This window comes from Dendrobium catenatum, unplaced genomic scaffold, assembly GCF_001605985.2.
Source record: "Dendrobium catenatum unplaced genomic scaffold, ASM160598v2 original_scaffold_247325, whole genome shotgun sequence".
NCBI classification, from domain to species: domain Eukaryota; kingdom Viridiplantae; phylum Streptophyta; class Magnoliopsida; order Asparagales; family Orchidaceae; genus Dendrobium; species Dendrobium catenatum.
Window position 1 is genome coordinate 33749 of NW_021565731.1, and position 26488 is coordinate 60236.

The following is a 26488-nucleotide window of genomic DNA, read 5'->3' on the forward strand; positions in this document are numbered from 1 at the left end:
TTGATGGTACATAAGATCAAAATCATTTGCTCTTGGATCCGAAGTAGTCACTCCTTTCTCCTTGACATTTGATACTCCATTCATTCATGCTTTCAAGTAAAGCAAGCTCCAAGTTACCACCTTCAGACATTGCCGGTTCCAAGATTAGCTTCTTCGGTGGACTCTTAATTTTTGTTGCTTCGTCCTCCTTCAAGAACTCTTCAAGCATTTCAATTCCTTGCTTTTGGATTTCTTCGCCAACTCAAAGGTGGCTGCTTTAGTTGGAAATTAGAAGTCGCATGGGCTTGCGGCAGGAATTTTAAACGGGTTAAAGGTGTTGGCATTGAGTGAAGGAATTTGGTAAGTATGAGAGCGGGTTCGGCGGTAGATCGGACATCATGCGTTTGGTTGGGGGAAAAGACTAAGGATTTGAGAACATAAAAAGCAGCTCATAAAGAGAAGACCCAACTTCCAGAAACCACTACTCCGCCTCATTTGGAAATGAAACCACCTCATTATTACCCATAAATGTAAGCTTTTTAAGGAGGGAGGGAAAGACTGTAAGGATTTGAGTGTGGGAAGAAGCTGCGGGGAGTGAGGTAATACAAGTTGTGAACTTGAGGTTGAATCCACTAGAGACATGTGGCTGGTAACATTGAATGGAAATGAAGAAGTGGCTGTAGCGGCTGAGGGGAAGTTGGCTTTTGAGCTTGGCGTGAAGTAAATGGGTGGGGATCTGTAGGTGGAAAAAAGGTCTGGTTGGAGGCTTCTTCAAGAGCTGGAGTTTGGCTAGGCTGAAGGAGACAGAAGAACTGCAACCGATCTTTACGTGAAGGAGCTCGAGGATGGACGATCTGCTGACTGCTGATTGCGGATTGGAGAGAGATGGAAGGGAGCAATGGATTTGCGGCTTGGACATGAAGAGCTGCTTAAGGCGTTTGTTCCTCTGGAGTTGGAATGAAGCAGCGTCACTTTTGTTTTGATTTAGTGATGGGGCAAGAGTTGAGGCCAGCTGTAATAGAGGAGATGGATTGACGGGACTTAACAGAAGTTGGATTGATACGAGGTAATACAAATTAATGAGATTTGAAATCTCATTTCACTTTCTGATTTCGTTTTATTTAATTTCATTAAAATTAAAATAAAAAATCTATGCCCTGTCATCCCCATTTATCCATTTGAAATGACGACTGCACGTCAAGATCAAGACTGTCTCGATTTGCGTACACTTCCTCAAAATTTGTGTTTTCTAATTTGTGTTTTCTCTTATTTTGCATGTCGATTCCACCGATAAAAATAATTGGACAAATTGATATTGTATTTAGGGTATTGACGATGTCCCGGTCACAATGGCATAATCCATTTTGCGATCAAACGTCATCCGAGCATCGCCGAGGCCTCATTTCCCTTGTAATGCACGCTTTTGCGTCATATTCGAATCACCTCAAAATTCGCCACCACCTCGAACGATCCAGATTTATTAAAATATATATATATATATATATATATATATTCTTAATGTTGACGAAGTTCTGGACATAATGGCGCTGTCCATTTTGCGATCGGATGTTATTTCATCACCGACGAGGTTAACTTCCTTTGTAATACATGCTTTTGCATCATATTTGGATCGCCCTTTGAAATTTACGACACCATATCAAATGATCCAATTTGATCAAATAAAACATAGACTCTTAATGCCCAACGTTCCGGACGCAACGGCTCCATCCGTTTGACAATCGGACTTCATGTCGTCACCATAGAGGCAATTTTCCGCAATACGCGAAGGTTGAAACTTGCGACACCATCTCAAATGATCCAATTTGATCAAATAAAATGTAGACTCTTAATGTCGACAATGTTCCGGATGCAACGGTGCCATCCGTTTGGAAATCGGACGTCATGTCGTCTCCGTAGAGGCGAATTTCCGCAATATGCGTGCCTTCGCATCAAATTTAGAACGCCTTTGAAATTTGTGACATCATCTCAAATGATCCAATTTGATCAAATAAAATGAGAATCTTAATGGCGACAACATTCCGGACGCAACGGTGCCATCCGTTTGTCGATCCGACGTCGTTTGATCAGCGCCATGTTTTAATTTTGGGTGTCGGTCGTATCTTTTGGCCGATCTCATCCGGTTTGACGGCGAGGGGCCTCGACCTAGCAGAATTTGATGTTCTGATCGCAATGCCACTGTCTGTTTGACATTTGGATGTCATTTGACCCTTCAAGTGATGTGTGATGCCAAGGCGCATATCGCTTTATTCATCAGTTTGGGTCCTTTCTCGCGCGGTTTGAGGTATAGGGGTCAACAAATAGGGATGAATATTTTGCAATATGACAATAAAAAAGTACTAAATTTATCAACCTTCTCTTGCTGCATCATTTTGCAGCATTAATGAAACTCCAATTGGTTTAATGATGACCAGGAATAATAAACACAAACAGAAACACTTAAAAAAACTACTCAAATTTACACCATGCACACTATTACATTAGATGGAGGAAATTTCCCATGGAACAGTCAAACAGATATTAATTCATAGTATTAATAAGGGTGAGTCAAGTAATTGCCTACTCGCCTATGAGCACAAGCATGTTTAAGCAAGGTCATGGAACCCACATACCTTCCAGGCAAGCACCAATACTCAAGTGCACCCAAGGAAGTGCCTTGCGTGAAAGCATGAAGCAGTGCGGAGAGCTACATGCCTTGATTTGAATAAAATGGGTGCTAATATGTCAAATGTTTAAGATCAACTAGTTTTTAAATGATAATATCTTTACATGGAATGATGAACAAAGCATAAAGATTTCAAGCAACAAGCATATTCCCTTGGAAATAAGTTGATCAAATCTAGTTCAAGAATTCAAGCTCTAGATTAATAAATCGTTCAGAAAAAGTGACTTATGATATTAAGAATATTGCAAAAGATGTGCTTGGAATTTCAAAGGGAAAAACTCCTAGTAGTAAAAATAGTTGGTGGTCGAATCCAAATGTGCAAGAAAATATAAAAATAAGAAGATTTGTTATAAAAATTAGTTTAGATGTAAAAATTCTGATAATTGGGAAAGTTATAAAGAAGCTCGTAAGGAATCTAAGAAAGCTATTTACGATGAAAAGGCATAGCTTTTAATGATTTATATAATACATTAAATACTGAGGGAAAAAGATATATGTATAAGTTAGCCAAATAAAGAGATAGAAGTAGTACGGATTTAGTTCAAGTGAAGTGTATTAAGGATGAAGATCAAAAAGTACTTTTCTTAGAAGATGATATTCAACAAAGGTGGATGATGTATTTTGCTAAACTTTTTAATGAAGAATGTGAAAATACGATTTACTTTAGTGACTTTATCACCCTAAATGAAAATAAAGATTTTTGTTTTTATCGACGTATAAGTAAAACCGAAGTTAGAGAGGCTTTTAAAAAAATGAAGTGTGGAAAAGCTGTTGGACCTGATGATATTCCAATAGAGATGTGGAAATGCTTGGGAGATGAAGGAATTTCTTGGCTTACTAAACTTTTTAATACTATTTTGAAGACTAAAAAGATGCTAGATAAGTGGAGAATGAGTGTGTTAATTCATATTTTTAAGAATAAAGGTGATGCACAGGAGTGTGTGAATTATAGAGGAATTAAGTTAATGTGTCATACTTTAAAATTATGGGAGCGAGTTATAGAGCATAGGTTGCGGCGTGATACTAATGTTTCTCAAAATCAATTTGGATTCATGCCGGGTAGGTCGACTATGGAAGCCATACATTTATTAAGAGGTTTGATGGAAAAATATAGAGGAAATAAGGAGGATCTACATATGATATTTATTGATTTAGAAAAAAGCATATGATAAAGTTCCAAGAGAAGTGCTATGGAGAGTTCTTGATAAGAAAGGAGTTAATAATGTTTATATTCAAATCATTAAAGATATGTATACAAGAGCTATTACTTGTGTACAAACACAAGGTGGATTGACCAAGTCTTTCCCTATTTCGGTTGGGTTACATCAAGGATCAGCCTTAAGCCCATATCTATTTGCTTAAGTCATGGATGTTCTCGCTAGACATTTGCAAAAGGATGTACCTTATGGTATGCTTTTTTAGCTGATGATATTCTTCTTGTTGATAAGATAGAGAGGGAGTTGAAGTAAACTCGAATTATAGAGATCAACTTTTTAGAGTCTAAAGATTTTTGCTTGAGTTAGATCTAAAACTGAATATATGGAGTGTAATTTTAGTAGCAATAGACCTAGTGATGTGATTGTGATTTTGGGCGATCAAGTCATTAATAAGAGTACACGTTTTAGATATCTTGGATCTATTATTCAGAGTGATGGAGAAATTGATGGGGATATTATCAGCAGAATTCAAGTTGGATGGTTGAAGTGGAGGAATGCATCGGGCCTTATTGTGCGATAGAAAAGTCCCCCTCAAACTTAAGGGAAATTCTTAAAGATGGTGGTGATACCTGCAATGCTTTATGGTGCCAAATATTTGGCCATTAAAAGAGAAGCATAATACTAAGTTAAGTTGTTGCGAGAGATGAGGATGCTTAGGGTGGATGAGTGGCTTGGACCCTTAAGAGATAGGATACGGAAATTAGCATTATACGTGAAAAGGTTGGAGTAGCTCCAGTCGAAGATAGATTAGAAGAGAGTCACCTTAGATGGTTTGGTCACATTAAATGGAGGTCTTCCGATGACTCGGTTAGGAAAGTTGAGGTATTAAATTTGACTTATGTTAAGAAAGTTAGAGGTCGACCTAAAAAGACTTTGTTAGAAAATATTAGAAATGATCTTTCTTTATTAGATTTAAATGAGAATTTGACTTTTAACTGGACACAATGGCGAAAAAGGATTCATGTAGCAGACCCCACGTAGTGGGACAAAGGCTTTATGTTGTTGTTGTTGTATTAATAAATCGTTTAGAGGAAGTGGATAAATACAAGAAAATAGAGTAAGAGATGGAGTACTATAAATTAACCATAATGAAAGGCGCATGAATAATGAGAAGATGAAAATTGTGATACAGAGTAGCATAGAAAATATTAGATGACTATGGTATAGGTAGAGAACTAGAGACAGAGAAGAAGGGAATTGAAGAGAGATGAATGAACTCCTTAAAGGAATGCAACAACAAGAGAAAGATTGAAAAAGAGAGAATTTTAAAAGGGATGCCACAACAAAATTCTGATCACAAATCATCTTATTCAATTCAATGAAGCACTACATGGCATAACTCCCCCTATTGAAGAAATAGAGTTATAGATAAAATTGAAATCAAACATCTCCAAAAACTATCCAAAATGGGTAAAAACAATCAAATAAATCAATATTAAAATAACTAAAGTTAATTACTAATTTTAATTACTACATAAGATCTATTCCTCCAGTTGCAAGATAATGTACTTTGAAGAGCTGAAATGCAGTTGGAGAGTAAATTGGAGGTCTTCAATTGTAGTATAAAGCTGGCAAAATTTATCCCTATGAGAAGGGAGAAAATCAAAAAGTTTATTCTGAAGATGAGGTGATGAATGGGAAATGCATATGGAAGAAAAGAGATTAAGGATATAAACATCATTAAGAAAATAATATTGAGAAAAGATTCATTTCATTTATCCTCAAGAACATGACCAAATCTCTAATAAGAAACAGCAGGAAGCCTTCTGAAGTATTCTTGCACACAACTAAACTAACTCAAATCTGACAAACTGGAGTCTTTCTTTTTTAAATCTTGGTCTATGTATTGGTTGGGTTGGATTTAACCCAACCAAGTTGTTTTGGGTGTTTTGGATCACTAGCAACTTATATGAGTGTGATGTATCTTTAGCAACAAGATGTGGCAAATATGGAAAGGATTTCTTAAGTGCAAGCAATTATTGAAGAAAAAGATTAGGGTGATGTGGAAGATCGACTGTGGATGTGAGTGCAACCAGGTGAGAGTTTGAAAGATGAGGTAGTCAAGGGATGTAACATGTAACTAATGAGAGAGGAAATAGATAATGTACACGCAAAAGAGTGTGAAAGTTCATTGGGTGAAGGGAGAAGCACAGTGGTGAACCATGTAGGCACAAAATGGACAAGCAAGCAATTGCACGATAAAGAGAGAATTTTGAATGCACAAATGGACGCCTCAAAGGGAGGAGGTGATACACATGACTTCTTTTCATTTTTATATATGTTTCGATATGTGGGCTCTAAAGATTTATGCCCTAGCTCTATTGAGAGAGTTCTGGTTGTTCCAAATGAACTTTTCAAAACATAAATTAAGTTGTATATAAGACACTTCCTAGATATTTCACCCTCATTTTGCCAAGGCTTTATAATATGGTTTCAAGTTTCTCATAGAAGTATGTCTTTATAGTTAATTACCCCTTTCAGTGACAAGAGAAAACATTCAATTAAAGCTAGTCATTAGATGCTAAGTGCATAGTGCATAGTAGCAACAAATTTATGTTAGGGTTGAAAATTTTATCATAACCTAAAGAGAATTGTAGGTGGAATGATGATGAACCCGATAAAAGTCTCATTATTCCATCATCTGAGCTCGGGTTGTCGAGGATTCAGATCTTCTTAATTAGCAGTGATAATTGACGCAACTTGATCAAATGATCTTTGTTGATAGCGATAGCATGCTTTGTCCAAGGAAATCTTTTAAATATAGGGAGAATGATTACCTAAAGGAATTATGAGCTCTAGTCATGACTGTAATTAAAATGTGTTATTTTACGGCGAAAGAACCAACTCAAAGGCTACGGTTACGCCTGTTTATCTATGATGTCATTTAGCAACAAATACATTGATTAAACGACACATGCTAGGTATTTACAAGCAAAAGAGAGTGATGCGCTTGACAAAAATTTGATTTTTTGTTGATTAAAATTATTTTATAATCTATCATCATTAACAGATAGTTGTGATGGGTGGATGAATTTTGCTTTAAATTTTAGGAGGTAAATATCACTTATGCGTTTTTATACTTTATATTTTTAAAGTTTTTTATATTTTGTTGAGATGTTCCTAGAAGTGAATTTTGTTCTATTACATTTCTCTGAAAGCAATGATGAATATCAAAATTGATTTGGCATCACATAGCTTTCTCTAGCATGACTAGTTTAAGGTAAATCAGAAGAGGATTAAGTGAACAAGAAATCACCTCAAAATTTGAGGACACAGTGATAGTAGATGGTTGATTGTTTCTAGAAATTTCAGGATCGGAAGAAATAACAGATCCCTTCACAGCTTCCCTGAAAACAAAAGATAAGACTTAATAAGTAGGATGCAAAAAAGATAAAACTTGAAAATATTATGCATCTGATACTGCCATGCTACAGCTCAAGGAAACCACATACCTCTCATTCATAATTTGCAGGATAGGATAAAATGGGCCAGCAAGCATTGCCAAAAATCGAATGTTAGAATCAGAAGCGTCTGTGAAAGTACTAAGCTCTGTCTACATTAAGAAGAAGTATGTATGCATGGCCATCAGTCATAAAATTAAAAACTATTGTGCAACAATTATAGAAGAAAGATCATGAGTGTACCTCAAGATGTGGAAGAAAAATGAGCAGCCGAACAGCTATATCTTGAAGCAACTATGAAATACACAGCATATTAGAAATAGCAGCATATCAAACAAAATGAACAGAGCATAAGAACACAAAAGCACAAGAGGATGTGGAAGAGGTACCAAGGGAAGTGGTGTTGCCAGGGTATGTCAAATTATGCATATGATAATTACCTGGAGATGTATATCATGAGCATCCTGTTTGTGTGATAAAATATGTGGTAGCAAATAATTAATAACAGGTTGGAGCTCTGGTTCCAGTCCTTTCACGGATACGCCAATAAGCTGGCAGAAGATATTCAAGAATCCAAATTGATTAAACAGCAAGTTCATTGAAACAAAACAACAGGAACTATAAGCAGACATTCACCATAAAAACCACCTGCTGAGATCTATCGTTAGTTTAATAGCAGAAGGAACAGAGAAGTATAAGCACCAAGAACTCATGTGATAATTAATCAACAGAGGTCATCATGTCAGAGCATTTAATGATGTAACTTGAAAAATGAACAATTATGCTAGGAAAACATTGGAAGTGGATTCTAAGAGATTTATAACAGCTATCTCAATAATACTAGGTTCACGTATCTATGAGCTCCAGTATACAGAGAAAAACTATATTCACTCCTATAGTGCACTGTGAAAACTACAAAATGAACATCGAGACCTTCAATCATTATCTGCCCTAGTGGAAAATTCTAAGAACCAATATTTTATCAAGTTGTTTTATCAAACATCGAGCATCAATTAAAAAGAAAAAAAGTGTTAGGGCTCAGTATCGTCACAAAATTAAAAACCCTGTTTTACTCTAAACAAAATCAAGGATGCTCAAGGTTACACGAAATCATGAAAATGTTTCAGATACGACAAAAAATTAAAAAGAAGAACAGCGTAGGAACACAAATATAGGGCTAATTTTCTTATTTCTCCTTCAATAATAAAGTAAGATATAATTGATTACTATTCGAGAGTTAGATCAGCTCTCCAACAAACCCTAGAAGCCGCTATGAACTCACAACAAATCCTAGGAAAATTAACTCAGCAAATATCATACCCTAAACCAAATACAAACTTCCCCTTAAATAGCTCTATTACACAATAGCACAATTAGAATCTTCATAATCAGCATAAACATAATTTAAAAAACCTTTCTAAATAAATAGAACATTTCTAATACACATAAACATAATTTAGAAATTCTTCCTAAACAATTAAACATGATTTAGGAAACTTTCCTAAACAATTAAATATATTTTAGAAAACATTCCTAAACAATTAAACAATTCCTAAAAAGCATAAATACAATTAGAAAAATTTTTTAAACAACTCCCCCTTGATTAGGAACATTCCAAAACAATTTTTCTTACTTAGGAAACTTTCCTAAATAAATCCCTCTTAATTAGGAACCTTCCTCGATAGCTCCCCACTTCTTGTATGTGCCCCGTATTGAATCTTGATTTGGTTGTTAAAACTAAACTAATGTCCCAAGGCTAACCAAGAGGGGAGGGAATTGGTAATTTAAAAAATTTCTCTTGGATTTAAAATTTGAAAGTCGTTGATTCTCGAAGCAAGTTAATTAAAATTTCAAACTAACTTTTCAACCACAGAAAATTAACTTGCAGTAAATAAATGCGGAAATTTAAAAGACAAATATTTATAGTGGTTTGGTCAAAAACGGCCTACATCCACTCCCTAAAGACTCCCTCTTCAGTTATTGCACTATTACCAAAGTGTCTCTCATTTTTCCCCCACAGTAAGGCGGAGAAGCCTTTACAAAACCTCTATTCCACCAATCCCCGGTGTGGCAGAGAACCATCGTCCTTTCACACTCTCCAAGTGTAGGCAGAGAACCGTCGTCATTTTACACTCTCCAAGTGTCGGCAGAGAACCGTCATCCTTTCACACTCTCCAGATGTCGGCAGAGAACCGTCGTCTGTTCACACTCTCCAAGTGTCTGCAAAGAACTGGATCTTCTTCAAAAATCTTCTCACGAACAATCTAGAAAGAAAAGAGGAAGAGTGATAACCAAAATTACAAAGAGATCCTTACCTTTAAGTAACCTTGTGAACCCTTCACATTCCACTTGCAAGAAATCTCTCTCAAACACTCTCTCACACTCTCTCTTTAAAATGCCCTTTAAAAAACATGAAGACAAGACCTTTTATGGTCAATTTTAGTGGACCTTTTATATAAAAGATACAAAAAATCGTTCAGAAAATTGAAATTTTCAATTTTGAACATACACAAACATACAGTACTATCAGAGTTCGTACGTACGAATAGTTCAAAAATTGTTGCGTACGAACCTGCTGTGAATCGGTACGAATTAGTTCGTACATGATCATCGTCCGGTACAAAACCAGTTCGTCCGATACAAACAGTTAGAAAATTTTCACATTCGTCGGGACAAAATGTCAGGACGAAAAGGGACCTCAGAATTTTGTACTCTGAAAGGCATGTACGAATGGTGATCGAACAGTACGATCCATACTTAGAAAAAATATTTTTTGAGCGAAAGGGGACCCGTCCATTTCATACTCTGGAAGGCATGTACGAACTGGGTTCGTACAGTACGATCCATACTTTGAAAAAATATTTTTGAGCGAAAGAGAACCCGTCCATTTCGTACTCTGGAATGCATATACGAACTGGGTTCGTACAATACGATCCATACTTAGAAAAATTTTCATTTATGTTCGTTTGACTGTACGTCGGAAAAATAACTGAACAAATTGTTCCGAACGAAGTTCATTCGTACAGTACAATTAGTTTAAATATTGTGAATTTTAAACTCTCCCCCGTTTGTGTGTTTAGTTACTCAATTACAATCACTCTCTCAGATACAAGAAAATAAAAAATACAAAATTTAATTACAATAAACTCTAAACTGATCTTAATTTGAAGTCTTCAACAATCCAGAGTATGATTTCTCTGAAATGTTAGTACACATAATAGCAAAATAATTCTAACAAAATATATTAGAAGAAATAATATTTGAAATCATTAAAAACATACAAGTTATAAGAATATGAAAAAACAAGAATTAAATAGCAACTATATCAAAAATCTCCTCATTTTAGATGATGGCAAAACAATTATTATTTGAATAAAATTGAATATCATAAATTTCTCCTTAACTCCTCCTAAATGAATAAACAGTAAATATAAGGGAATTTCTTTAAAAACAAATCAATTTTTTTTAAAATTTTTCATAAATGACAAAACACAAAAGAATAAACAGCCAAAAAACAATCAAACACAAACAATATTTTATTTCTCCCCCTTTTGACAATAATAAAAAGAAGGAACAATGAAAAGTTGAAATAAAATAAGTCATACAATAAACCTTTAATAATTGATCTTGAAAGATATTGAACTATAATTGTAATAACAAGATTAATGTCTATTAGATAACAATAAAGATTCAAAACATTTAAATTAAAATATAACATAGACAATAAAAATAGATCAAGGTCATGAAGCATTCTAGACAATAAGATAAAGAGAATTATTACAAAAAAAAAATGAAATGAAAATTAGATAATTTCAATTTTTAATATAAAACATAATTGAAAATTAGATTGATTTAAATTTGAAGATTAAAAGATAGAGGAAAGAACATCTTCAATTGGCAACATTGCGCATCTTTTCAAATATTTTTGTCACACTTTATGCATCTTTAATTTTGTGCTTCTTTTTAATTTGTGAATCATTGCGCATTCTTTTGATTTTTTGTACACAATGTACATTTCTTTTTGAAACCCTTTTACATTATACATTTCCTTTTGAAACCATTTTTTTAAATAATCTTTCCAAAATCAATAATCTATTAACTTAAATTTTTCTAATTACAAAAATAAATATATTGAAAAGAGATAAATAATAATAAGGCATCAAAATAATAATAATAATAATAATTAAATTATGTATGCCTAAAAAGAACTTGAGATTGATAGTCTTAACTTGATCGAGTTATAAATTAACTTAAATTTTTGAAAAATTAGATTTCATAATAAAATTAATTTTTATATTGCAGTTTTAATTTATAACACTTTTTAGATCAATTGAGACATGATTAACATATAGGCAAACTAATATTTCATACAACGAATAAAAGCAACTAACGAAAATAAGATATTTTATTGATACCAATTTAAAGATGAAATACATTAAAGTACAATTGATATCGAATCATAACAAGGACAACAAAACATCAACATAAAAGATAAATAAAGATAAGTACACAAAGCATCGAAAACATCACTAACATCAATATATCTCAAAAGACTGGCAAAGACAACACACAAGAAGTACATCTAGAAATCTGAAGTGTCCTGATCTGGAGGATGCTGATTGAAGACAGAAAAATAGCTATTCATCATAGCTATGTTAGTGTTCATAGATTCGAAATGTCCTCGAATCCAACCCATGTGGTGCTGGTGTTGGGCATCCAGCTGGTTAAGGTGAGTCTGAATTTGATCAAAATGACTCTCTAATCGGTCAAAGCGCTGAATCATCTCCTGAAAGTTAGATCCCTGAGCAGGTGCAAGCGCAGGTGCTGGTGCTCCCCTCTCTCCCTCGATATCTTCACTTGTATTGTCATCTTTCCCAAAAAATGCTCGAAACGAAGCATCAGTGAAGTAGATTGACATTTCAAATAGAGGCTCAAGATGAACAAGATTATACTTCTCTAAGATATAGGTCACTAGATGTCCTAAAGCAATATTATTCTTCCTCTTATAAGATGCATGCCCAATTTCAGAAAGGCCGTGAATATAATCAAGAATAAGTTGGGCTTCATCTATTGATTGTCCAATCATGATAAGATAGGTAACAGCAGACAGAAGAGTAATGTTAATGCGATCACTAGCCTAAGGTAATTATTGAAATTCTAAGGACATGCTGAATGATCCTTGTGATCCTAGGCAAATGACCTATACTTGAGCAATCCCTCTAAGAACTTGTTATTTCAGACCAGTCAAAATCAAATTTAGAGGTCAATGTGTGTGCTCTAATTCCTTGAGTTCTTAATTGCAGAAAGATTCCTAGATCTTCCTTCATGATTTCTACCCGTTTCTTTAGAACATATGATCTTATCCTACTCTCATCCTCACTAAAAGTCATGTTTGTCAAGTAGTGAATGGTTTCTTTATTATAGGCATGGATTAAAGTCAGAATGAAAGCAAATTAGGTTGAGACAAAAAGATGCATTACTTGAAAGTGGATATCTTCTTGAAGTAAGAGTCTAGAAGGAATAATTTTAGCAGAGACAAACCTAAGGAAATAATCCTCATTTGCTCTAGATAGAAAGTTTTGGTCTCCACTCCTGAAAGACGATCCCTTGGTGACTCTACCACGCTTGCTAGAACTAGCCAGTTCTTAAGATGAAAAGGATTGAAAGAGGCTATTGAAGTGAACGAAAATGAATTCTAAAGCTCTCCTATCTAAAGAAAAATGATCATTTGTACGTATGAAAAAAGTTGCGTACAGTACGATAGATGATTCGTACATTATGAAAATAATTTCGTATGTACGATCGAATACATTCAAAATGAAATGACTTTTCGTAATCATGCAAGTTACGAAGCGTCCTTTTGTACAAGCATTTTGACAAGACGATTGTAAAGACGAGCAGGTGTTCATCCGGGACGAACGGTTATTTAAGATCATTTTAAAGATGGTTAGGTTCATCCCCCACATCGAATGACATGTGGTTCGTACGTACGAAATACAATTTCGTACAAACAAATATACAATCAGTTATAATAACTCATTCTGCCCATATATCCGTCTATGTGCGTACAAACGAATTAATACAGATCGTCCGGGACGATATAAATATCATACCGTATGATATGTACTGGAAAATCAAAAACTTTGCGCGTTCAGTCCGTAACAACGATCGACATCTTACAAAATTCGTACGGGAAAAAAATAATTTTGTACAGTACGAATATAACACTTAGAAAATTCAGCACAAACAATCAGAAACAGAAATTTCGACATTTGAAAACATGTCAAAGACACACAAAACATATACCAAAAATAGAAAAAGAAAAAAATACTTAAATAAGCACATTGAAAACAAAACAGAAAACACACAGACACATCAAGTTTGCAGAAAATTTTAATTAAGCATTAAGATCGATCACACCAAACCTTGTTCTTAATGTGCTAAAAGTATCAAAGACTTGTGATTTTGTAAAAATATATGCAAGTTGATTTTTAGTAGAAACATGGTTTAATTCAATTTCTCCTTTGAATACATGATCCCTTATGAAATAATGTCTTATATTTATATGTTTGGTTCTAGAATATCGAATAGGACTTTTTGAAATGCAAATGAAACTAGTGTTATCACAATAAATTAGAATTGTGCCTACTAAAAATCATAAATCAATCAACTGTTGTTTCAACCAAAGAACTTGTGCCACACAACTTCCTAAAGCAATGTATTCAGCTTTAGCAATAGATAGGGCTACGGAATTCTATTTTCTACTAGACCAAGAAACTAAAAAATTTCCTATAAATTGACAAGTTCCAGATGTACTATTTCGATCAACCCTACTACAAAGTTCGAATCTAAATATCCAATTATTTCAAATGAAGAGCTAAACTTAGGATACCAAATCCCTAAGTTCTGAGTTCCCAAGAGATATCTCAAAATCCTTTTTACTGCTTTCAAATGTGATTTTTTGGATCTGATTGAAATCCTGCAAACAAATAAACACTAAACATAACATCAGGTCTACTAGCAGTCAAGTAAAGCAAAGATCTAATAATTCCTCTAAAGTTCTTTTGATCAAAAGATTTTCCCTTAGGGTCCTTGTCCAACTGAACTAAGGAACTCATAGGTGTACTAATAAGTTTAGCATTATCCATTTCATACTTTTTGAGGATGTCCTTAACATACTTCGACTGACTAAAAAATATTTCTTCCTCAATTTGCTTAATGTTAAAACTTAAAAAGTAACTAAGATCTTCCATTATGCTCATCTCAAATTCACTACTCATTATTTTAAAAAAATCATCACAAAGATTTTTATTTGTAGAACCAAAAATGTTATCATCAATATAAATTTGTATAATGAGTATATCGTCTCCCAATTTCTTCAAAAAGAGAGATTTCCACACTTCTTTTTTCAAAAGATCTCTAATATAGGAAAGTGCTCAACCTCTCATACCAAGCTCTAGATGTCTTTTTCAATCCATATAATGTCTTTTTTAATTTAAAAATATAATTTGGTTATTTTGAATTTTCAAAACCTGGAGGTTGTTCAACATAAGCATCCACTTTTATCACCCTATTCAAAAAAACATTTTTCACATCTATTTAATACAATTTAAAATTTCAAAACAGATAAAGGTTAACAAAATCCTAATTACTTTAAGTCTTGCTATAGAGGTAAAAATCTCCTCAAAATTAATTCTTTCAATTTGATTATTTCCCTTAGCCACCAATCTAGCCTTATTTCTAACAACAATTCCTGAGTTATTCATCTTATTTTTAAATACACATTTAGTTCCAACTACACTTTGATCATTTGGTTTTACAATTAATTCTCAAACATCATTCCTTACAAATTGATTTAATTATTCTTGCATTATTAAAATTCAAAATTCATCTGAAAGTACTTGATTTATATTTGTGGGTTTTGTTTGAAATAAAAATAGAATGATTGACTTCTTTGCTAAGTCCACATCTAATCCTAGCACCATCACTAGGTTCACCTAAAATCAATCCTTAGGGTGATTTTTAGAAAATTTAAAATCTTTAGGCAACAGGTTTCTATCTAAAATTTTTCTTCCAAATCAATCTTCTCAATCTTTTGGGAGTTATTTTCTATTTCATCCTCTTTCAAATTTGGCTCTTCCAAACTTCCAGATTCATCAAATACAACATGTGTGATATCCTCAACTACCAAAGTTCTTTAATTAAATACTCTATATGATTTTCCAACACTAGAGTATCCAAGAAAAATTCTTTATCTGATTTTGGATCAAATTTTTTTAAATTAGATTTTTCTTTATAATTTATGAACATCTTACATCCAAAAATATGCAAATGCCCCTTAAGAAGCTCATAAGGTGTTTTGTTCAATTTCGACCTAATGTTCACCTTATTCAGAACATAACATACAGTGCTAACCGTTTCAGCACAAAAATATTTAAGAAGTGAATATTCAGCCAACATGGCTCTAGCGGCTTCAATTAAAGTTCTTTTCTTTCTTTCGACTACCTCATTCTGCTGAGAGATTCTAGGCGCAGAAAAATTGTGATCAATCCCTTTTTCTTTATAAAAATCCTAAAATTTTTCATTTTCAAATTCACCGTTATGATCACTTTGAATAGTTAAAATCTCACACACTAATTTCTTCTGAATCCAAGTCGAAAAATCTCTAAATTCACTTTTACGAAATAAAAAATTAATCCACGTGAATCTTGAGAAATTATCTACAATCACAAATCTGTATACCTTCCCTCCTAGACTAATAGTGCTAACCGATCAAAAAAATTCATATAAATAATCTTCAAAGGTTTACTAGTTATAAGATCTTTATTGGACTGAAAATAAGACTTCACATGTTTTTCTAATTGGCATGCATCGTAAAGGTGATCCTTAATAAAGTATAGTTTTAGTATACCTCTAACCAAATCCTTTTGAGTAATTTTCCTATAGTTTTTCATGCTAGTGTGACAGTCTTCTATGCCATAACCATGAATCATCAAAAATAATTTTTCAAACAAAAAATATTAGGAGTTTTAATACATTTCAAATCTAGCATATAAACGTTGTTTACCCTAATTACATGCAAAACATCATTACCATTTAGGCTTAATATGCAGCTAGTGGGAAAAATTTTTACACAATATCATTTATCACATAGCTGACTTATACTTAACAAATTATGCTTTAAACATTCTACAAGCAGTACATTTTCTATGAAAAAAATTTTGCAAGTTTTCGATTATAACAATTCCAACCACTTTCATAGTGATGTTAACTCCAAGTGTAACCTTGCCTCCACTTCTGGCTTCCAACGATATAAATTATTTAGTGTCTTTAGTCATATGCTTCGAGCAACTGCTGTCCAGGTACCAAATGCTCTCACGAGGCCTTGTATGAGAGCGTTCCTGCAAAACAATCAAATATTAAACTTGGGAACCCAAACAAGTTTGGGTTTTCCTTTTGGCAAAATAAAATTAGATGTATGTATGATATGACTAGGTTTATGCATCTTAGGTCTTCACACAAAATGTGTTTTTCTATATAAATTACAAGTGTGTGCAATATGTTCAATCATCCCACAAGAAAAATAGTTAACACCAGGAAATGGATTTCTCAATATTCTATAATTACTCTGTCTCTTCCTAGGTTCTAAAATTTTGAATCTCAAAATAGGATTCATAAAATCTTCAAGTGTTGAGGGTCTACTATTTTCTTCAAGAGCTTTAATTTTAATTTAAGAAATGTGTCTAAATCTTCTAACACATTCTTATCAAAATTCAAATAATGCTCTTTACTCTCTGATTCATCATTAAAATCCTTAAATTCTTTTTCCAATTGAGCATAGAATGATTTTAAAAGATCATTATTTTTATTCAAGTCATCAAATTCATTAAGCTCATGTGGTTGTTAACTATCAGCGTATGATCTTTCCTAAAGATTTCATATTCTTTCTGCAATTCTTACATTTCTAGGTTCATACTAGCAAGCATTTTCTTAAGTTTTCTATATGCATCATGAATTCTTTAAGAAATTTCTAACAATTCAACATAAATCAAGTCACATACCTCTTCTTAATCTGACTTATCAAAATTATCAACCATTAAACATAGGTTGGTGACTTCCTACTCTTTTTCTAATTATGAAGAATCTGAAGCTGAGTCCACTCAAAAAGTTTTCTGAAATCTCTTCTTGCCCTTCTTCACATTTGCTTTTTTATCTACCTTCTCTTTGCTAGGAGTGGCTTTGAGATTGGGGCAATCCGATTTTATATATCCAAGTTTCTTGCATTCATAGCAAATTTCATCAATATAAACCTTAACATTTTTATTAAACTTACCTCTGTTCCACTGTTAGCATCTCTTCTAATTCCTTTCTAAAAATCTTCTAAATTGCCTAGTCATTAAGGCAATGTCATCCTCATCCTCAGGTTATGACAAATCACTCTCCAACTCCTCCACTTTCAGTGTAAAGTTTTTCTCCTTTCACTGTTCATCTATATCAATCTTCCTTTGACTCACTCATTGTAAGCAATTAGTGATCCAAGAAGATTATCAATTAAGTAAACATTTAAAGTTTTAGACTCTGTAATTGCAGTTATTTTAGCATCATAAGCAATAGGCAAACAATGAAAAATTTTATTAACCATTTAAGCATTCGTTAGTTCCCTACCTAATGCATATAAAGAAGTGACTATTTGAGTGAATCTTGTGTAATGTCAGAGATGAATTTGATAGGAAATACTTGGGTTCGCAAGTAAACCTAACCAAAATCAGTACAAAAACAAGAGAAAACTGTTGTTTTCAGCAGGAAAATAGCAAATCGCAACAGTTTTACTGGAGAAAACTCAAGGAAAATAGAGAAGAACAATGTATTTCACTAGTAGATTCAAGAACGCAAATAAAGATACAATTTCCTTCAATCCGAGAGGAAGGAATGACTCTCCAAATCTCTAGCCGTAGCCTAGAGCCCAATAACACAAACCCTAGATCTCCCAAGATATTCAAATTCAAGATGAGCCCTAATTCTCACCAAAACTCCTAATTAAAGACAAAGGACAATTACAAACTTCCTAAAACAGCCCCTAACATTCAAAATTTCCCTCCAAAACGCACCCAAAACCACGTGGCTCTCCTCTGGTTTCCGCTCAGACCCGCGCTCCCCCTCTGTTTTTCCGCCTGGAGTAACAGTGGACCAGTCCGGGCTGGACCGGTCCAGCCGGCCCCTCCTGGGTCGGCGTAACATTACCGCCCTCCCAAAGAATCACCTTGTCCTCAAGGTGAAAATCAGGAAACTGCTCTGCAATCCTCTCCTGTGGCACCCAGGTGGCCTCATAGTCTGGGAGGCCGCTCCACCTAATCTTCACCTCCCTTTCCCCCTTCCCATTGATTCACACTCCTTCTATCGCTAGAGGCTCCAATGTCACTTCCATGTCCTCCCTCAATGTGCTGGGAAGCTCTGGGCTCACTGCATGCTCCCCCACCACTCTCCTCAACTGTGAGACATGAAAAACGGGGTGTATTCTGGCTGTTGGAGGAAGCCTCAATCTATAGGCCTCTCCAATTCTCTCCTCCACTTCAAAAGGGCCAAAATACCTTGCTGCAAGCTTCTCATTTCTCCTTTGGGCCATAGTCCTCTGCCGGTATGGTCGGAGCTTTCAAGTAGACCTTGTCTAAAAATCCCCTGGCACAAGGCCACTGCAAAACTGTGTGACTATACTCCTATTTGTCAGTCACCCTCTGCTTCTTCATAAAGTGTGCGAGCTCTAGTAAATGCACTTCTGGAGCTCTCCAAAACACCTATCTCTTTTCCCTTCAAATGCTGATCCATGCAGATACTGGAGTACTACTATGAGCTGTGAGCTGTGCCTAAAATGTAGGGGGTCCTCCAGCAGATTACCTTATAACACCTGTAAAAGGTGTCCATCCTATTTAGCCGAGTGAAAGGAACAGATGGGAACTGTATACGCAGTTTATTCTGCCCAAGCTAGCCTTTTGGCCACTGCTTTTGGTGTTTTCAGACATAACACCCTCAAGTATGTTCTCCAACTCCTATTCACCACCTCCGTCTGCCATCAATCTGTGAGGTTAGGCTGTGCTCTCTCTCTCAATACTGTTCCCTGCATCCAAATAGCTCCCTCCAAAATTGGCTCAGGAACACCTTGTCCCTATCAGAAATACATGGACTCTGGTACTCCATGCAGGGCGGATTATCTCCCTCACACAAATGCTGCTGCTAAAACACCGCTGTGTACGGGTGTCTCAAGGGAATAGATGAGCTATTTTGCTCAGCCTGTCGACCACTACAAGTATAACTGTGTAGCCTTCTGATTTTGGGATCCCCGTCAATGAATTCATAGTAATCTCCTCCCAAACCTCTCTCTGGTAGGGCCAAAGGCTGTAATAATCCCCCTCGGTGCCATCGTCAGGTACTTGTTCCGCTGGCAGATATCACACTTCGCCACCATCTCCTCTACATCTTTCCTCATCCACCTTCCAGTACAATTCAGCAGCTAACCGGTCTATAAGTTTTTGCACTCCTGAATGGCCCTCCTATGGCACTCCCATGAACTCCTGTGTAGCAGCTGGAGAATGTGGATGGAAGACCTTGGAATAACATCCTTCCTTCCTGATAGTACAGTCTTTCTCCACAACTGATAGCCTGGGTGGTTGTTCCCATCTTGATAACGACATTTCTTCTTTGATTCTCCTTAGCTCCTCATTCTGGATGCTCTCCTCTTTGATGGCTCCCCAATCTATCAGAACAGGTACTGATATAACCATCCCCTGGAGCTCCCCCATACAGCGTGATAAGGCATCCGCTGCCTTATTCTCTAGTCCCGGCCGATAGTGGATCTCAAAATCATATCCCAGCAGCTTGGACAACCACCTCTGATGCTCCTCTGTGATCATCCTCTGCTCTAACAAGTACTTCAGGCTCCTCTGATCAGTCCTGATAATAAAGTGTCTGCCCAATAAATAAGGTCTCCACTTCTGGATGCCAGTACAACAGCCATCAGCTCTCTCTCGTAGACAAACTTCAGCCTAGCCCGGGATGACAGTACCTGACTGAAGTAAACTATGGGCCTGTGGTTCTGCATCAACACTGCTCCCAATCCATAGCCTGAAGCATCTGTCTCCACCACAAACACCTGATTGAAGTCTGGCAGAGCAAGCACTAGCACCGTCGCCATGGCCTTCTTCAGCTTCTAAAAAGCCTCTGAAGCTGTTTCCCCCAATAAGAAGTTGTCCTTCTTCAACTGCTCTGTCAGTGGCCACGCTATGGTGCTGTATCCCCTCACGAACCTCCTGTAGTATCCTGTCAGTCCCAAGAATCCTCTAAGCCCCTTCAAGGTCTTGGGTTGAGGCCATGCCAGCATTGCCTCTATCTTGGACTTATCTGCAGCAACTCCCTCCTGGGATATCACGTGCCCTAGGTACTCCACCCTTGCCTGAGCGAAGTCACACTTCTTGAAGTTGGCCTTCAGCTGATGCTCCCTCAGCACACCCAACACCACTCTCAGGTGCTCTAGGTGTTCCTCCTTAGTCCTGCTATAGATTAGAATGTCATCAAAAAATACCAACACAAACCTGCGGAGGTATGGCTTGAAGATCCAGTTCATCAAGGCCTGGAATGTGGCAGGTGCGTTAGTGAGGCCAAAAGGCATCACCAGAAACTCGTAGTAGCCCTCATGAGTCCTAAAGGCCGTCTTCTGCACATCTTCCTTCCTCATCCTGATCTGGTGGTAGCCTGACTTCATATCGATCTTGGTGAACAAGGCTGCTCCATGTAGCTCATCCATCAACTCGTCAATCACAGGGATAGGAAACTTATCAGGCACAGTCTCCTTGTTGAGAGCTCTATAATCAAAACAGAATCTCCAACTCCCATTCTTCTTCTTCACAAGCAGAACTGGACTAGAAAAGGGACTCAAACTGGGCTGAATGATCTCTTAGCATTTCTCCCACCAACTTCTCAATCTCATCTTTATGCACCTGAGGGTATCTGTAAGGCCTCACACTGATAGGGGATACTCCCTCTTTCAGGATAATCTGGTGCTCCTGATCTCTGTCAGGTGGTAGTCCCACCGGAGGTTGGAACACATCCTCAAATTCCTGTAGAAGAGGGTGAACCAACGCGGGAATGGGCTTTTTCTCCCCTTCCTCCTGCTCCTCCAGGCTCTGCAACTACACAAGGAATCCTCCTTCCTCATGGAAGATTTTCACCATTGATCGGAGTGACACTCCAGTTCTGGACAATCCTGGTTCCCCATTTAGCTTCACCCTCTTCCCTTCTACAATCAGCTCCATCACCATGGTCCCCCAGTTCACCTTGGTTTCACCCAAGGTCTGTAGCAACTTCATGCCCAAAATGACATCTGCGCTACCCAACTTCAGGGGTAGGAAGTCCTCTACCACCTTGATCTCCTGTAGCCTCATCTCCACCCCTTTGCAGATCCCGGTACTAGATTCAATCTTTCCTGTCCCCATCATCACCCCATAACTGCCTGTCTCAGTAGGCTCCATCCCAAGCTCCTCCGCCACCTGGGTGAATATGAAATTGTGGGTTGCCCCACTGTCAATCAGAACCACTACCTCCCTCCCCAGGATCTTCCCCTTCACCTTCATCGTATGGCTAGGAGTAAATCCCATCACATAATTGAGGGAGACCTCGGCTACCTCCAACTGGGGATCAATCTGCTCTTCATCAGAATCATCACCCTCTTCAGGCGCCTCGTCTATATAGACGGTGAGAGCCCGAAGGGCGCGATCCTTACACCTATGCCCTGGAACAAACTTCTCCTCACATCTGAAACAAAGGCCCTTGGCCCTCTTCTCCTACATCTCCTCCTCAGTCAATTTCTTGAAGCTTCCAGCAGATCTGGTCACCCCACTCTTCTCCTTTCCACTCTCTCTAGGGACACTAGGGCTTGGCCCTTTTGGAGCCAAGTGGTAGTTATACTGGTGGGACCTCCTGAGTGGTTGTTCCTCCAATTTCGGGCGTTGGTCTTCTGGTTCTCCACCAACTGAGCCAACTCCATCGCCTCCCTCAGGTCTCTTGGTCTCATGACCTTCACAGCATCCCTAATTTCCGGCTTGAGGCCCTTCATAAAGTTCCCCCCCAAAGTACTGTTTGATAAGCCCTCCATGTCTCCCACCAAACTCTCAAACTTCTTCCTGTATTCCTCCACTGTTCCCTCTTGAGTGAGGGCATAGAACTGTTCTGATATCTCCCATGGGCTGCCCCCCTTGAATCTCTCCCTGATAGCCTCCTTGAATTCCCTCCAGGTCCTTACCGGTTCCCACTTATCCATGTACTTGAACCAGGCAAATGCCGCCCCTTCCAAGCACATACTAGCAACCATCAATCTCTCCTCCTTCATCAAGCCATTCACTGCAAAATATCTCTCCACCTTGTGGATCCACTCATCCACATTTCCCTCGTCGAATACTGGCATTTTCAACTTTCTGGCCCTCGTGTCCACCCCGTATGCCCTATTCCCTCCATGGCCTCCTCTGTCTCAAGCTATGGGGTCTTCCCAAGTTCCTCTCTCTCCATATCAGGGCTCATCCTCCCTCCTTGGCCGCCGGTAGCCATCTTCCCCTCGTGCCCCGCCATGATGGTTATAGATCCCCCATGGTCGGGCCAATGGGTCGGGCCTCTGACGTCGCCAATTATCTTCTCTTCCTTCCCTGAAGTCTCTCCTTCTGTCATATTCTTCCCGCCTGATGGAATTAAAGACAAAGGACAATTACAAACTTCCTAAAACAGCCCCCAACATTCAAAATTTCCCTCCAAAGCGCACCCAAAACCACGTGTCTCTCCTCTGCTTTCCGCTCAGACCCGCGCTCCCCCTCTGTTTTTTCGCCTGGAGTAACAGTTGACCGGTCCGGGCTGGACCGGTCCAGCGGCCCCTCCTAGGCCGGCGTACAGAATTCATTGGATTTTATGCAAAAAAAATCATAGTCATGTAACAAGATGTTTAATCTAGATTGATTTACTTCCTTAGTCCCTTCGTAAGTAATGTAAAGTCCATCTCATATGTCATTTTCACTTTTATAAGAAAAAACCCGCATATAATCTTCTGACTTAACTGCACAAAAGAAACTGTTTAAACATTTTGCATTTAGTTGTGCTAAGTCATGTTCTTCTATAATTCAGTCAGCAAATGGTGTTTCAACTCTAATACCATCAACTAATCTAGTTCGCCTAGTATACCCTTTTTAAACTAGGATCCACATGCGATAATTAAGTGACTGCAAAAATGTAGAAATATGTGTTTTCCAAAAATCAAAAGGGATATTGTCAAATAAAGGAGATCTAGTGATCGAGTAACCTTGTGGTTTGTTTCGGTTTTCAAAAGTAGTCATTCTCGTTTTTTAAAAAGTAATCTAAACTTATGATTTTAAAACAAAACTCTGATATCACTTATTGAATCTTGATTATGTTGTTAAACCTAAACTAATGTTCCAATGCTAACCAAGAGGGGGTGAATTGGTAATTTAAAAAATTTCTCTTATATTTAAAATTTGAAAGTCGTTGATTCTCAAAGCAAGTTAATTAAAGTTTCAAAATAACTTTTCAACCACATAAAAATAACTTATAGTAAATAAATGCAAAAATTTAAAAGATATAGATTTATAGTGGTTCGGTCAAACACGACCTACATCCACTCTCTGAAGTCTCCCTCTTTAGGTATTACACTATTACCAAAGTATCTCTCATTTTGCCTCCACAATAAGGCGGTGAAGCAATTACAAAACCTCTCTTCCACCAATCCCCGGTGTAGCAGAGAATCGTCGTCCTTTCACACTCTCCAAGTGTCGGCAGAGAACTATCATCTTTTCACACTCTTAAAGCAACGGCAGAGAATCGTGGTCTTTTTACACTCTTCAAGCGTCGGCAGAGAACCGTCGTCTATTCAAGCGTCGGCAGAGAACCGTGGTCTTTTTACACTCTCCAAGCGTCGGCAGAGAACCGTCGTCCTTTCACACTCTCCAGGTGTCAGCAGAGAACCATCGTCTGTTCACACTCTCCAAGTGTCAGCAGAGAACCGGATCTTCTCCAAAAATCTTCTCACGAGCAATCTAGAAAGAAAAGAGGAAGAGTGATAACCAAAATTACAAAAAGAACCTTATCTTTGAGTAACCTTATGAATCATTCACACTCTAATTGCAAGAAATCTCTCTCAAATACTCTCTCACACTATCTCTTTCAAATGCCCTTGAAAAAACACGAAGACAATACCTTTTCACGTAAGTTTTAGTGGACCTTTTATACTAAAGACACGAAAAACTGTCCAGAAAATTGAAATTTTTAATTTTGAACTTACATAATCGTACAGTACGATCGGAGTTCGTACGTACGAATAGTTCAAAAACTATTGCATACGAACCTGTTGAAAATCGATACGAATCAATTCATACACGATCATCGTCCGGTACGAAACTAATTCGTCTGATACGAACAATTAGAAAATTTTCACATTCGTCAGGACGAAACATCGAGACGAAAAGGGACCTCACAAGTATTCAAACAGTATGATCTATACTTAGGAAAAATATTTTTGAGCAAAAGGGGACCCGTCAATTTCGTACTCTGGAAGGCATATACGAACTGGGTTCAAACTGTACGATCCATACTTAGAAAAATTTTCATTTCTGTTCGTTTGACTGCTCGTCGAGAAAAATAACTGAACAAATCGTCCCACACGAAGTTCATTTGTACAGCACGATTAGTTTAAAAATTGTGAATTTTAAATTCTCCCACGGTGTGTGTGCGCTCAATTACTCAATTACATCACACTCTCAGACTCAAGAAAATGAAAAATACAAAATTTAATTACAATAAACTCTAAACTGATCTTGATTTGAAATCTTCAACAATCCAAAGTATGATTTCACTGAAATGTTAGTACACACAAGAGCAAAACAATTCTACAAAAATATGTTAGAAAAAATAATAATCAAAGCAATAATATTTGAAATCATTAAAAACATACAAGTTGCAAAAATATGAACGAACAAGACCCCCACCCCTCAATCCCCTATTCCCCAAGCGTGTCAATACCCCCTCCCCAAAATATGCATATTGTCCTCATGGAGGAAGGAAGAGTGCAGTCACCTAATCAGCTCATAAGGTTCCCATGTGGTTTCATGTTCTGACAAATCTTTACACTTGATAAGTAAATTCTAAACAATAAACCCATAATGCTGAGAACAAATTGACAGCTTTTTGTTAAAGGGAACAAAATGTATGACGCACTTATGCATAACAAACTCAATTGGGACATCATCTCAATGTAAGCTATAAGAGAGCTCTCTTTTCTGGATTGCATAAAATAGTCATGAACTATCCAGGAATGGGTAAAACATGTGGATCTGCATCCATTCTTCCACCATACGAACTAAATTCTTGAGAACCGACATGAATAAGTGCAGCTCTTGCTACAAGATATTCTGCTTCTTTCACATTAAGACTAGGATGCGGTAAACTTAGGATTCACCAAAGGATTGCCACCGCCCTAATAACATCTTTCTCCTCCAGTGTAACAGTTTTCATCATCCCTCCATGTTTCACCCGTATATCGAAGGTGGAAATCCCACATTTCTTACCTCTGCCTCACATGACCTCATCCCCATGGTTCGGCCCGTCCCCGTCCTCGTCCTTCTCCGATCGTCCACTTCTCTTGCCCAAAAAACCTCACATAGTGGTCGGCCACCCAACCACCTTCTCCACGAAACTCCTTTCCTACTATCCTCATTCCGAAAACTCTACTTCGTCCCTTATTAAAGCCCTAGAAGGTGGCTCTTGACCCCCTCCTTCTCTGATAGCCCACTCCCCTTACCCGAAATACCTCCTATATTGGTCAGCCACCTTACCAACTCCATCGAAAAATTCCGTCCTTGTTTTCCCCTCATCCAAAAACCCTGATCCGTCCATTATCGGAGCCCCAAGAGGTGGCTCTTGATGGAAGAAACTCTCCTCATTCAACTCCTCACATCCGATCTCTTTTCCCTTCAATTCGTTAAGGGAATCCCATTAAAATCTTAGTTAGAGTTAGCTATCAGAAACAACAGTGAAATTTTTTATTGCATCTCCAAGAGTTTCCTCGTCATCTCCCCCATCCCTCCCAATCAGTTCTCCATGGATGAAAACCTTCCTTCCATGGATGAAACCCTTCTTTCTATAGATGAAAACCTTCCTTCCATGGT

At 37.1% G+C, this 26488-nt stretch overlaps 1 protein-coding gene across 4 annotated transcripts in view; it reads right to left on the reverse strand.

Moving 5' to 3' along the window:
• Window positions 1–26488, reverse strand: part of LOC110111868 — a 47518-nt gene that overhangs the window by 9301 nt on the left and 11729 nt on the right. For all 4 annotated transcript variants that reach the window (XR_003699886.1, XM_028692644.1, XM_028692645.1 and 1 more), the window contains 4 exons: window positions 7721–7831; window positions 7524–7574; window positions 7332–7432; window positions 7136–7226 (listed from right to left, as the gene is read on the reverse strand). Coding sequence is in view for 3 of the 4 variants with exons in the window: in XM_028692644.1 (XP_028548477.1) it covers window positions 7136–7226; window positions 7332–7432; window positions 7524–7574; window positions 7721–7831 (354 nt within the window). In the remaining variant the exon portion in view is untranslated. The remainder of the gene's footprint in view (window positions 1–7135; window positions 7227–7331; window positions 7433–7523; window positions 7575–7720; window positions 7832–26488) is intronic.